This window comes from Convolutriloba macropyga, chromosome 7, assembly GCF_964194025.1.
Source record: "Convolutriloba macropyga chromosome 7, txConMacr16.3, whole genome shotgun sequence".
Lineage (NCBI taxonomy): Eukaryota > Metazoa > Xenacoelomorpha > Acoela > Convolutidae > Convolutriloba > Convolutriloba macropyga.
This window is the reverse complement of record NC_134474.1, coordinates 63,253,180-63,268,019: the sequence shown is the minus strand read 5'-3', so window position 1 is coordinate 63,268,019 and position 14,840 is coordinate 63,253,180. Positions and strand designations below refer to the sequence as shown.

Below are 14,840 nucleotides of genomic sequence, written 5' to 3'. Positions count from 1 at the left end.
AAGTTACTTTCGTTTTTTTTTGCCTAGATTTTTTTCCGTTAAGTTGCCAAACAGGAACTCTTAGATCGTTTAAACTTTCGAAGCGATTCGATTCGAGCCTGTTTTATTTCTTGTGCTTTGCTTTCGTTTCAACAGTTTTCAAATGCGCAACTCTTACCTTCAAAAGTTATTGGCGATTTTGCTAATAGCTTATAAATGCTCGAACAACGGAAACTAAGGAGCTCAAATTTATTGCTCAAATGGTGACTCAGGTTGATAACCCAGACAAAAATAACCTCTGGTTTCATCAGAACTTTCAACATTGATATGCCCTCATGGCGTCGTAGATTGCAAAGACCACTAGCCAGACTTCAGAATGCTCGAATTCATATCTTAATGTCGAACAAATTTTTGTAGGCATTGATGGCTGAGTAGACCTATTAATTTTGATCAGATCAAAAATAAGCGAGAGAAGTTTCCTTTTTGCACACATTAGCAAAATTTTTGATTTCATGAGCCCGCGTGAACAAACTGATGCATCTTTCTGCACTGATAGTGATCTCTTCAGCCTCATAAGAGGTGGGATTTTTCATTTCAAGGCAGGTTAAGTCCCCCAATTATCAAAAATTCTATCAGAAAGGGCCTTTATTGGTAAAAATTGCACAGCTGAGCTTCCATAATTGCACAGCCAACTTGAAGACGAGGAAAACAGTATTCACTGTCCGAGCAAAATTCTTCTTTTTGGGCATTTCAGGAGGAGCGCAGTCTTTCGTATAGCACTTTTTAGTAGGGCATGGGTTTTTTTAAAGGTCGAGGTTTAAACCTGAGAATTGACATATACCGTTAGAAAAGTGCATAAATATCATTTATATCTATCGGTTCTTTAGTGCAACCGAGTGGGTTCAATCATATGTATTTGCCCACGAAGACCTCGAACCTGGACTTGGGAACTCACTTTGATCTGTAGTACAGGAGCTTCGTGTCCTGAGAAAACTTTGAGTGGCTCCCCCGTCTCCAGTACCCATGACCTTATAGTGCAGTCCAGAGATCCAGTGAAGAGAACTTCATGGCCACCTTCAATCTCCAGACATAGCACTGCGTTCTCGTGTCCTGCGAATGTGCGCACGCACCTCGCACTCTCCAGGGACCACAGACGAGCTGTACCATCGCTGCTCCCTGTCACAATTTTCAGTGAATTAATTTTAATTGGCAAATTACTTGGTTATAAAACTCACAGTTATTGACAATAAATCGAATCAGTTCCCAGAAATTGGTAAGGTTCAAAGCAAATTCAACGGTAAGTTGCACACTCCTAAAAATGTGCAGGTAACTTCGGTACAAAAAAAATGAGTAATTTTTAGATGAAAATGCATGCATTACTCTAGATCTTGCAAGATAAGCGTCTTTTGCAAGAATCTTGCAAGATCTTGCAACATAAGGGTCGCAGTTGGATGCGACCCGTATGTCTAACAAGAATGTATAGTTCTGCAATTTTCCGTGTAAGATCTTTAAAAAGAATTGAATCCATCTTGAAAGATTCTGGCAAGAATCTATTCACACTAGAGCGTTCGTCAAAGTCTGTATAAAAGTCGTTCATTCAGATAAATTATCTAAATTTTGTGTCCCATATGACCGATGTTGTTTTTCGGTATCGGCTTTTTGCTATTTCAAGTTCGATTATTTTTCTCATATCTCAATTACCTGAAACAAACATGTCATCATCCTGGGTGTCATTCATGTCTGGGCCATCCTCGTCCTGGCTGCTCTTGGCTGGGATGAAGAGGAGAGGTCCAACAGATCTCTTGTGACCTTCGAACACTTTGAGGCACTCTCCAGTTACAAACTGCCACCATCTAACTGTCTTGTCATACGAAGAAGATAACAGGTAGTCATCTAAATAGGAGATCAACAAAAAGATTTCAAATCGAAATTTGCCAGGTCGAGGTCTTCGTCTAAGCGCCTTTTAGCAGATCACATTTGACCTGAAACTCGAGAATTTTTGACTCGAGAATTTGACAGTGACTCGAGAATTTTTATTGTGTAATTCTTGATGCTGACCAAAAATTCTTATCGTGCAGGATTTTGCAAATTATTACAAAACTTCTCATCAGTACTTGTCATAAATTGAGCTACCTGGATCGTGTGAGACCTCACTCATTTTTTTTTCTTTCAAAAAGATGTCATACAATTTCTTAGATAGGCTAATCAATCTAATAAGAGCTGATTAACGGTGTGATGATGTGTGGTTTAAATTGTCAAACATTGTCACCCAAAAGGAGGGGATAGCTTTTATTATACGATTGGGGACAATCAGGCGAGAAATAGCGAATTGGTTGTAGTACGCGAATACCAAAGGAGCTGCTATGATTGGATACCAATGATTCGATGACATGCTCAAAAAACAACTCTTTGTCGTCAATTGTTAATTTTTTGTTTATATCACGCCTTGATAGAACCAAGGTTAATTCATTTCACATTGGGAAAAATTGTAAGAAATTTGCACTATCCTTTTAATGCACTTTATATACACGCCAGCAAAAAAGTTCCTTCGCGACTGAATTTCTCGGATGGGGTTCTCTTTTTGATTTTGTTTACACTTGTCTTCGTTAATAAATTACACTAGTCTTTGTTAATAAATTACTGGTGTCAGGACAATTTACCCAATTCCATTTTACCCAATGCCATTATACCCAATGCCATTTTACCCAACCTGCCATTTTACCCAATGCCATTTTACCCAATGCCATTTTACCCAATGCCATTTTACCCAATGTCAACTTACCCAATTTACCTCCTTGCTAAATTAACCAGAACGACTATTTAGCCGACTATAATATAAATGGCCCGTGGGACTTGATATGAAACTATCACAACCGAACATGGGATTAGCCAATTATATAATTAAATGGCCCGTGGGACTTGATATGAAACTATCACAACCGAACATGGGATTAGCCAATTATATAATTAAATGGCCCGTGGGACTTGATATGAAACTATCACAACCGAACATGGGATTAGCCAATTATATAATTAAATGGCCCGTGGGACTTGATATGAAACTATCACAACCGAACATGGGATTATATTGTTCACAAATATTTTAAATCATCCTTCTAATAGCGACTGCTAATTTGTTATCGGATAATTGAACGAAAAGATCAAAGAGCATTGGGTAAGTTGGTATTGGGTAAAATGGCATTGGGTAAAATGGCATTGGGTAAAATGGCAGGTTGGGTAAAATGGCGTCGGGTAAAATGGCATTGGGTAAAATGGAATTGGGTAAATTGTCACGTAACCTAAATTACTGTCTACACTTGTCTTTGTCAATAAAATACTCCGTGTTTAGGTACAGAAAATGGCTTAATAACTAAATTAGTGGTGGAATTAGTAATTAAAATTTTTATGTACCATTATTCAACTTCTACCACGAGAACACAACCAGTTATTTAACTACAAGACTGAATTATTTTGAATCTGCAAGGGCTGCACTTTGTAGTAAGTTTTCATAAAATAACAATTACAACGTGCCCCAAAAACTTCAAATCAGATCATACTCAATAAATTCTGTCTCATCAGATAGGACAAATCAAATTTGTCGCATGAATTATACACAATAGAAATGGATCTAAAATATTATTTTGTATAAAATGGTAAAGGACGTGGAAATATTGCTTATTCTGCTATTTCTGTGCTGCCAATCGACTGGGACAAACAATCTCCCGTCTTTAAATTCTACTTATAAGTTCATTTAGGATACAAAAGTGGGTATACAACAGGGCTACAACTTCCAGATTTTCAGACTAACAATAAGATCGATTGGTATTAAAAGTTCCTCTTAAACACTTAACAAGGTTACTACTTTTAACCAACTATCGTAGCAATAACGGTAGTTGCCTAACTTATCGGAGAAGTAAATTTTTAGCACCTAATGAGTATTGCGACAATATGAAACAGTGTCTCTACTTCCGAACACTATGAAGAGTGATGAAAAAGTGACTGAAAAAGGCAGTCCGTTATTTACTTGGGTCTTTTCCATTATAGTTCCCAAGCTTAGTGGTCAGGTAACCTACAAACCCCCCCCCCCCCCACCCCACCCCAATCATGGTAAATGTACCATAACGGTGGGCTATAGTCTCATGGGGGGCTATAATGGGAAAGACCCTGCAACTTGAGTTGGTTATAAAAACTGCCACATGGTTGTTATCGCCCCCTGAAACAACTCAAGCGGTCAATTTCGTCCAAGGTTTTGATAAATTTTTGATGCCGATAACAACTATGTAATTAATAATCAACAAAAATCACCAGTGTTACAGACGTCGTTCGAAGATTTTAAAACTCAGGAGTCAAAATTTCTTTTTAAATTTATTTTTTCATTTGACTTATTGGCAGCACGTGCAAACACTCGTTGTCTGTTACTTAAAAAAATTTTGGGTCTTTCCCATTATAGCCCCCCCCCCCCCCCTTAGTGGTCAGATAACCTATAGCCCCCAATCATGGTAAATTTTGGCTAAATCAATGGCTAAATTTTTATGGGGGGGGGGGGGGGGCTATAATGGGAAAGACCCAAAATTTTTCTTATCGGATTGTTTTACAGGTATTTGAAAAATTTCGGTAAGCACTTAAAAATGTTAGCATTTTTTTTTTGAAATACAGTATGGCTACTTTGCATTCTTAGCTGTTTTTGTTGATCTCGAACCGGGTTAAATAGCTATTGGAAATTCAGATTAATATATTTGAGGTGTCTTATCAACTTTTGTATGCTAATAATTTCAACAGGATGAATGCGTAACTTGTACGAGTTCAATAGATCAAATACAACAATAACTCGACATTTTTAATCTTTATTGGTTATTTTCTCACAAATTATTTTTTTATCGTTTAATATATTTCAGAACAATTATTCTCTGCAAGAGTAATATCATATCATACATGATTAAACTTCTGATGCGGAGAATCTTGAGTGAGATACGTCTATCTGCTTCACTACACTTGCATCTAAAATAATTTTTCGAAGTGTGATTTTGAGAGATTAGAGTGCTTGTGAAACTACAACTAGTTGATCAGTGCTGGTTATTGAGATACATTACCACGAGCTATAAGGTATAACCAGTTGTAAGACTAGGTGGGTAATACCTCTGAGGCCTACCAGGAATCTTCCAAATATGGTGTTTAGAAAATTGTTGAGACCGAACACTTTCACAGCAAAAATTTGCTACGAAAATGAAAGTCTATTCATACCCTTATGCCAGTATAATTCTGCCAGCTTTTTAAAAAATTATACAAGATAACCACAAACAGATTGCAGATGATTGCGGAGGTCTTTTTCAAGAAAAACGGAATTACCCGTTCGTATTATACTTTCAAGTACTCATTTAAGTTACTTTGGTTGTTCAATGTAGTAAAATCAATAGTTAATTCTAAGATAAAAGCCTCAAAAACTTACTAACATAAAAGAATTAGGTATGTCCTGATCGGAAGTTCCCGCAGCTGCATCTTAATTTATTAATGAAATGGATTTCGTGAAATTTAAGAAATTTATCATTTAATAATTAATAAATTTGGTAATCAAAAACGTTCAAAATTTAATCTGGAAAAAAATCTCGCAGTTATAAATAACTCAGAATTTGGTTTTTCAGAGGCTCTGTGTTGATTTGTTCTTTACCTGTGAGGATGAAGTCATTGACAATGGCCCCATGTCCAGAATATTCTAGAATGAATTCTCCATCGTTCTCAATGTCCCACTTCTTGAGAGTCTTGTCATTGGAGGCTGTGACCAGGAACTCGTCAAAGATACGCAGGGTAGTGATGTAACCTGTATAACCATTTCCTATTTGGGTCATTCTTTATAAACGTTGCTCATGTTGACCATAGCCTGGCCAATTTTATAGTTGCAATGATGGTACCACGTGAACATTTTTAGGGAAAAAAAGAGCCTATAGTCAGCAAAAAGGAGCAACGCTGATCATGGAAAAAAATTGTGGAAAGCAACTGGGAATCGCTTTTTGCTGTGTTCGCAGAAACCACATTTAATAATAATTATTGATATTATATATCAAAATTTGAAAAAAATGAATTCCAGTTTTGTAAGTCATTTTACAAAGATATAATTTTAATTTGCATGAGCGCTGTAAGTTTAAAAATGTTTTCTAGCAAAATTATCATGAGAACTTTATCATGTTTTTCCATTTCTCAAACTATAGAAGCTCTTAATGTGATAACTGTGTCAGTTTCACTGCTTTAGTTTTTAATTTAATTTTAACTTTAATTTTTGTCTTATCGTGTTGGGATTATGAGCTGAGGCACTAACTGGTATGTCCCCTGCATATGCACTTGAGTGCCTCCGAGTCTGGCTTGGAGACATGCCACACTTTGGCCACGAAGTCCTCTCCCCCAGTCGCTATCATGCTACTGTCTCTGCTTACTGTCATGCAGTTCACTCCCCCCTCGTGGGCATCTGTGAAGCACTGGATCAAGTACGGCGACACCTCAACCTACAACCATAGTTTAAACAAGGTCACATTTTCTTTTCGGCGAAGGACAATAATGCGTGAAGTTCAACTGATAGGAAAAAAGTTTTTGACTTCCTTCTAAAATTTATATTGAAAAACTAAATCTGCTCAAAAACTGCAAGTGGTCGCGTAAATTTGACTTTTTGAAGAACTGCTATTGAGGTGACCTACTTTATACGACATTAATCGATTAATTAAGGTTCTTAGGGTTCTTCTTTTCTGAACTTCGCTTGCAGAGATTATTAACTCTTCATTGCTTGAATTGACTTCGAAGGATAACTTTTACCGACAATTTGTCTTATATTGAGAATGACGCCTTATTAGTTTTATAAACGTATTTCTGTTGTTTTCAAAAATTACATTCAGTAGTCACATTAGTAAGCAAAAAGATGATTCCAAAAAAACGTTTGTTTAACAATGAGGCTCGTTAATGTGCGTTTGCACATGATGTTCCGACTCGAGCTCATCTACATTTTTGACTTAACTGTCAAGCAAATGAAGAGATAAAATCGTTACACAAACTACTAAATGAATTACATCATGCCATGCCTCATTACAGCACTCAGCAGATCGACCATTAAGAAGACTACGGGAGAAAAAACACAAACAACAAAATAGGCAAAAAGTAAAAACAATTTTTACGGCAAAAATTCAACGTCTTTACTTAAAAGCACATAGTAACAACATCAAAATAAATTCAGATCAAACCTTAACACACAAATTTAATTTTTTGGTTACTACAAAACAGATCGGATTTTATGTTAATGAGACTGGCTAACAAGTTGATAAAAAGAAATAATGCGGCGAAATTCAAAAAACAACCAATATTTTTTAAACCAAATATTTTCCGACGTTTCGAAAAGCATAAGCTTTTAACGAAAAAAATTTGATTAATTTACTAAAAGTTATTACGAAACAAATACGACATGTCTTTGCCCAGACTAGGCTATAGAAACGGACTAAAGATGAAGAAAAACTGAAAGAATTACCAACAATTTTCTAAAACACAAATTAATGAAGCCATTAAAATCTTTCGCTCTTATCTGATTATCATGTCTTTTATTTCAATTGTTCTTTAAACTAATTCAATTAAAATTATACTAAACGCGCAAACGATTCAATATGTTTACTTGGGCCTCATTTGAAAATCATTGGGATCTGTTATTACGCGAATGTGCTTAAAGAAGAGAAAAATGAACACAAATATTGACCACAATTTTTTACGAAAGCGCATATTGTTCGACAAAAAAAAATGTTACGACGTAATATCAATAGACCCGTTAATATTCGAATAACAAGGAAGTGGATGAGGCCTCTCAATACTGAAAATTCGATACAGATTGACAAATATAACAACAAAAGCTAAAAAGTCTTTATAAAAAATTTGAAAAAAAAGATATTGCTTTGAATAAACTGCATTGAGCAACTTCGTTCATTCAACCCTCAATTAAAAGTTTATGAGAGCTCTCAGCATTTTACAGCTACATAAAAAAGAAAAATTAGACAAAACAGAAAAAATGAGAGAAAGTGTCAACGCCATTAAAAAACGAACTATTCAATAAAAACTTTTTCATTTTCAAATAATATTTTAACAAGGGGATTCTTCTTTGTAAAAATATGACTTCAAACAAATATGAACTAATATATTGAAACCACGAAATTTTTGAGAAAACTCGTAGTATCAAAGCCATCATACTCAATAGCTTTCAACGGAAATCAGTAAGAAATAAGTTATAAAAAGTTAAGCCTGCATGGGAAGGCAACAAATTTTGTCATTCTTAAAAAATCAATAAGTCATCACAATCAGTCGTATGACAATGAAGATGAAAACAAACACAGGCAAAAACCAAAAATCAGTAGAAAAGTGCGAGAAACGATGTCGAGGCTAATAAAACGTATGTTTTCATCTAAAAACCTTAATACAATGGAAACTGTCAAAAGTAGGATAATAAGATAAGTCTTCTAAAGGAATCAAAATTTTGAAAATAACCAAAATTTAAAAAAAAATAGGAAAAGTCTTGGCATCAAAGTCGTAAAGACAATAGTTAACAGATGAAATCGCAAACCAGATTAATCGTGGTTGAAGCAGAAAAAAGGGCGCCCTGTCAATGGTCAGACTGACTTACAGTTCAAAGAAACAGATTTAAGATCGGTTAATAATCAGAAAAATTCCGAAAAATTGTTTTTAAAGTCTGAACAGCCATTAGCTGTCCAATCGAATTACTTAATTCTACATAGGTTTGCTTACTGCTCTTTAGGAAGCTTGTTGCAATTTTAGTCAACGAGTCAATGGCATAGGACTACAAAATTTTATTATAATCTCAAAAAACCAAAATTTCAATAAAAATTACGAAAACTCGGAGCCATAAAAAAGCGATTCCTTGAAAACCAACTATTTGTTCATTGAGCATCATTTGACTGTAAATGAGGTTTGCAATTAAAAGATACTGCATTTGAAAAGTTATCAGTCTCTAAGTGACTCGAAAAGAATTGGTTTTTAAAATATCAGCTCTCAAATAGAAATCGAATTTTTTTATAGTAAATTTCCCTATGAGACGAAAACTCAACTTTATTTAATCACCGTTCGTCTGTTAAGAATAAAAAATTGTTCCATTTGTAGCATAAAATTAATTTTGAATTAATATTTTGAGAAATCATATTTTCAGCAAAAATTCCGCTAAAAGTGAACAAAATCATGGCAAACATCACGTGTTTACACAAAATTTTAAACCTCGATAACTCCTGGAAAAAAAACAATTCGAAAAAAATGTTTTTCATTTTCCTGGACGAGCTTTTTAATGATACCACTCACATTTCTCTACAATGAATATATCGATCAGCCAAATTTGACTAAAAAAACACATTTGAGTATATAGTCCCCCCCAAGTGGGGTCGGATCAATTATTATGTTCCAATAAGATAGCGTAATTTCAACTTTGAACGGTGGAAAATAAACACAAGAGAGCAGGATTGTTCTGATGTAACGTAAATCGATGTCCATTTTTAGGCAAGCAGTCAGTTTTAGCTATATTGGCTTACTTTTCTAGGTAAAATTCCTGGCTATTTCATTGTGCACTTTGTAATCGAAAGAATAGTACATATGTCTTAAAGTTTTGTTGAAAAAAATTTCTTGACTTTTCAAAGATTTTCTTCAAAAACTACATTGAAATAAGTTCTTCATTCAATGAGATGAGGCATAACTTCATGACGCCATATTTGATTTTAACCAATTGCATTGTGTCGCAACAATCAACACAATGTTTGATTTTCGAATCACTGCTACATCCGTGAAGCTTTTTATGCGGCAAAACATATTTTTGCATTTCAGAAATTAAAAAATAGATTATCGTTGCTATTTTTATGTCAAATCAAAAAAAATAGTTGAAATAAAAATACACTTTGTTAATCACCAAAATGTGTTCAAAGTGAAAGTATCAGACAACGATGTTTTTCCGCAAAAGTATCAAAATCCGGTAAACGCTGTTTTTCTGCCTAAGTTCTTTACCAATATAACTAGGCTTCAAAAAAAGCATTTTCGTTGCTTTTCCAAAAAAAATTGTGATGATAAACGCATTGAACTGAAATACTTTCGCTCAAATTTTAACCAATTAACAATTGTTAGGAGCTTACAATAGCCATTAAAGCACATGCAAAGCGTTTACAGCAATATCTTTTTCATTTTTAAGTCTTAGAAACGTTTATGCTTCAATAGTGCAAATGTATTATTGACTATGGCAAGTTGTAAATTACTCCAGCTATTTTTTTAAAAGCAGAGTTGCTTTAAATTATATTTATAGATAAAAACGTCTATAGAACCCCGATGAAAAACAATTAAGGTCAAAATTATAACACTTCTTCATGCGTTCCAAGGACTTTATACAGAGAACACTACCAGACATTGGATGCTCTCATTCAAGCATTTCAAGTTTTAATTCAAGAAACTATTTGGCCCCGAGACCGAAATTTTTTATAACTTTAAGTCCATAAGCTTTTCTGCTTTCAATGAAGGCTTTAGTGTGCTATCCTCTCTCTCCAGACGTTAGTTTAGAAAACTCACCGCACATTTGAGAACTCATTTTCGTCTGAGTGTATAACCAGGTGGCGGTCAAATCAAGCCGATAGGCCAGCAAGCCGAATTTTGAACTATGAAGAAACGGTTAATAATGTATTATTTCTGAAAGATACCATAGCTATTGCACAACATTCGGCTTATTTTTCTTCGTCATACGTTTTTTTCACCGAATAAAAAATTGTCAGTCTATTGTTGGCTCTAGTGTTTAAGTTAAACAGCTAAAATAGTTAATATTTCGAAACTCATCAAAAGGTGACTGATGCAGAAAAACTATTTAAAAACGTATCAACCATTACATGAAAGATGCTTACCTTTCGCCTGCTGCTGCCCGCGCCCATAATTCACAGTGTACTTCACCCGCACCCAAGTTCTCTTTTTCTCAAAAAAAAAATATAATTTTTACGCTATGCGCAACGTCGCGCAAAATAATGGGACAAAAATAAACTTTTAAAAGCAGAATATTTAGTGGCAAATGAAAAAGGTCACTGAAATCGTAGAGTGGATAGCTGACGTGTAATTATAAAACAAACGCCTATTTGCTCAATCTTCACTGATCTACACTAAAGACGCAATTCAATGCTGAAAATGCTATAACAATTTTATGTTGGCATAATTTCCCCAAAACATCAACTTTGCGTTGATTAAAAATTGATCAGCGTTTCCATATTATTCCATAGTGGAAATCACCTGTGCTGTATAAGATGCATGACCACGTTGTATCAACATGCTTTGGAAAGCAATAAAAAATTCATTTCCCAGCCATGATTAATTAATGGCCCAATTTTTTCTCCCAAAATGAAAAACACACCAACTTCACCGGTAGAGAAATTTATAGCAGGTGGTCTTAAGATGCAATGAGAAATACAGTTGGCACACCAAAATCAGACTTTGAAAATGGCCGTGTGTGTTTAAAGATAGCACCGCATTCAATAATTATTATGTTTTGCGCAGAACATGTATTGCTTGTTTTCCGGCCAAATTGAAGAGCATTTTGTGAGACAGTAGTTTTCCTTCCATAAAAGGATTAAGTGCTCTTAAAATTAGATGAAGATTTTTTGGGTAGTCTCTTTCTGTGCAAAGTTTTGCTCGGCGTGATATAAACAGGCACAGCAGGACAAATCATGGGGAAAAAATCAAAACGAATTTCCGAATTCACACACCTTAATAAGACAGCCGTATCATTCTCTGCCAACACTAGAAAATTAATTTGACATAGAGGACGAGAAAACACAAGAACGAAAACAAACTAAAATAAGAAGTGAAAACACAGACTTTACTAAGTTGGAATACTTGATAATATTATCTTTAGAAAATAAAATTACCGATTAAAAACTGTAGTACATGTGTCCTCAGTAGTACATGTGGCCTGATTCTGATAAGAAAATCGGAAATTCATCGAGAACCGAGCAGCGATTGGAGATGCACGTCACAATTTCAAAGTGACCTTAGCCAGAGACATCAAACCTTAATTTAAGCACGATCTTGCAAATTTTATATCTGTTACTGAATTTTCTGACACTACAGCAGAAACGTTACTTAAGGCGTAATAGCCGAGAAGTAAGGTGTATGATTCGCACGCCAATGCTTGAGAGTTCAATCCCCTGCCTCCGTGAAGTTGTCTGCGTAATGATGAGCTCTTACTTTCTTACTTAACCATAGCTTCAGGTTGACCATAGCCTGACCTATGTTGGCTGCAATGATGGTACCACGTGGAAGTTTCAGACCCAAAAAAAGTGCCCATAGTCACCAAAAAAAGAGCAATGCTGCTCATAAAAAGAACAGTCTGAAATGTGATGAATAATAAGAAAAAGGGCAGCTGAGAACAGGCCGCAGTAGCCTAATGCGGTTCCGCTGCGATTACGCAGGAACCGAATTATTATTATTATTATTTAAAAAAATCTAAGTTCTTAGTAAAAAAACAGAAACAAATAAAACATTAAAAACCGTAACAATAACTGCTAAAAAATCATAACCGACTACGATCAGACAAATTGCAATCAAACGTCAAAGAGTGCTTGAATTTGGTTGTAGCAAGTTTCAGAACAGTGGAGAGGATAAGCCCCCGAGGGAGAGGATAAACGCGAAGGATGGATAAAATGGCGAGGCGCCAAATCACCCTTCAAACTATTAGAACGTTCCTCATCAAGCGTTTTTCAGCAGTTTTGCTGTACCGTTTACTTAGAAACCCATTAAAGCATCAAAGAGCTGCTCAAACACTTAACGGCTTCAGCTTTTTCCAGTTTATCACGCTCTGGAACACAAAAATATAACTGAAATAGCTTAAACGAGAAAAAGAATATTTTAGATTGCTATAGCTATAAAACGTCGAAAAACGATCAGGGCAAAAATTCACGATTCAATTAATCGCTTGAAACATCTTTCAAAAGCAATTAATTGATTTTAATTCACAGAAAACAAAAATTGGACTCAGTAACGATTTTTATTAAAAAAGAAACTAGAAAACTACATTAAAAACAATTGCCCGAGCAGAAAAAAAGCAGACAAAATTGAAGGAACAAATTTCTTCGAAAATGCTGTAATCTATCGATCTAATTTTGTTTAAATGATAAACAGGAATCTATCCATTACTGAAGAACGCAAATAGCCAAATGGGAAAAATTAAATCCGAAAATCTTTTAATCAAATGAGACAACCGCGATTACGTCCCACAAAATTTGGAAACTAGCTTACCAAGGACAAGAGACTGGGCTTGCCTGATCCCGCCATAAAAACCCGTTTGTCGCAGCTCGTGGACAGTGTATATGGATCCTGGGAGCGGTTGCCTAATCGTAGTTCTGCCGCGCAGAGGCTTCCATACTTGAGAACCATTGACAAACAGAAAAACTACTGAGAGACTTCATAGAACATTCAGTAAAAGAACATGAGCATGGTTTTAGACCTGCGCACTCTACAACAACAGTTTTCAACATTACCACCAACAATGTACAAAAAAGCCTTAATCAAAAGAAACCCTGCAACCGTACTCTACTTGTAGCCTTAGACCTCACCGCCGCTTACGACACGGTTGATCACAACCTACTACTAAGAGACATACTCGAGGCACCACTACCGAACAACACTGAAAGAGAGGTCGCTTCATACTTACAGGGCAGATTTTCTTACGTAGAATATAGAATAATAAATCAAGGTCGAGAAAGGTAAAACAGGGTGTCCCCCAAGGTGGTGTATTATCGCCAAGGCTCTTAAACATCTACATGAGCAAGCTGCCTCTACTCCCGAAACATATAAACATCACGTCCTACGCTGATGATATAACTAACTAAATCACACCTACAAGTTGAAAAATTACGTGACATAATAACTCCATACCTAAATAATTGACACGACTGGCTAGAATCAAGAAAACTTAAGTTATCCGCTGAAAAATCAAGCGCAACTGTGTTCACAACCTAGAGCAATGAGGCCAAGTTTGACCCACACCTCACTATCTACAATTTACCAATACAGTAAAGTCCAAATTCAAAGTACTTGGTGTTACCTTCGACAGTACGCTCAATTTAGAACATGTAAACAGCACAAAATAGAAATTACAAAAGCGCAATAACATACTTGAAAAGACCGCTGGTAGCGACTAGGGCTGCACAAAAGAGACACTCTCAGTGACTTACAAAGCTATTGGTCGGAGCGTCCTGAACTGTGGTGCTCCCATTAGTGCTTCCACAATCAGCAATACAAACTGGAACCATCTGCAAACGCAACAAAACGTTGCTCTTCGCACAATTACAGGCTGCGTAAAAACGTCTGATATCAAAGATTTATACAATGAGGGTGAAATTCTGCCTCTCAACGCTCACACTGAAATTTTAGCAGAGCAATTCCTAGCCGGCAGTTATCAGAGCCATCGTCCCGATCATGAAACCTCTTCAACCAGTTTTTGTCCCAAGAGACCGACACTAAATGATACTTAAAAGGACAGCGTGAAGCAACATAAAAGCAATAAAGAGCAGTTAAATCGCAAAGAATACAAAAATGCTCTCAAGCGTATCCACTGACACACGGACCATGCTCAGTTGAACACAGACAGCAAGCAAATAGGTACACCTCCACCAAACATAGCAGAAGAACAAACACTGCCACAAATTGCACGTAGCCAACTAGCACAACTGAGAACTGGATACTGTCTCCAGCTAAACTCTTACTTAATTAGAATCTTTGACAATGTAGATAACCGCTGTCCCAAATGTGATGTACCACCACATGACGTAAACCACATCTTCAACTGCAGTAAGAACACCACGGACCTGAAGTTAATTAAC

The 14,840-nt window shown here is 35.7% G+C and overlaps 2 protein-coding genes across 4 annotated transcripts in view; both read right to left on the bottom strand.

Moving 5' to 3' along the window:
* The window catches only part of LOC142343235 (uncharacterized), a 595,961-nt gene that overhangs the window by 89,478 nt on the left and 491,643 nt on the right, over positions 1-14,840 (bottom strand). The window lies entirely within an intron of this gene.
* LOC142343234 (uncharacterized) overlaps positions 1-14,840 on the bottom strand; it is a 374,820-nt gene that overhangs the window by 41,956 nt on the left and 318,024 nt on the right. Inside the window, exons 2-6 of the mRNA XM_075395008.1 lie at positions 10,875-10,951; positions 6,290-6,473; positions 5,645-5,794; positions 1,681-1,872; positions 935-1,155 (exon numbers count right to left, since the gene is read on the bottom strand). Coding sequence (XP_075251123.1) covers positions 935-1,155; positions 1,681-1,872; positions 5,645-5,794; positions 6,290-6,473; positions 10,875-10,901 — 774 coding nt within the window. The 5' untranslated portion in view covers positions 10,902-10,951. The remainder of the gene's footprint in view (positions 1-934; positions 1,156-1,680; positions 1,873-5,644; positions 5,795-6,289; positions 6,474-10,874; positions 10,952-14,840) is intronic.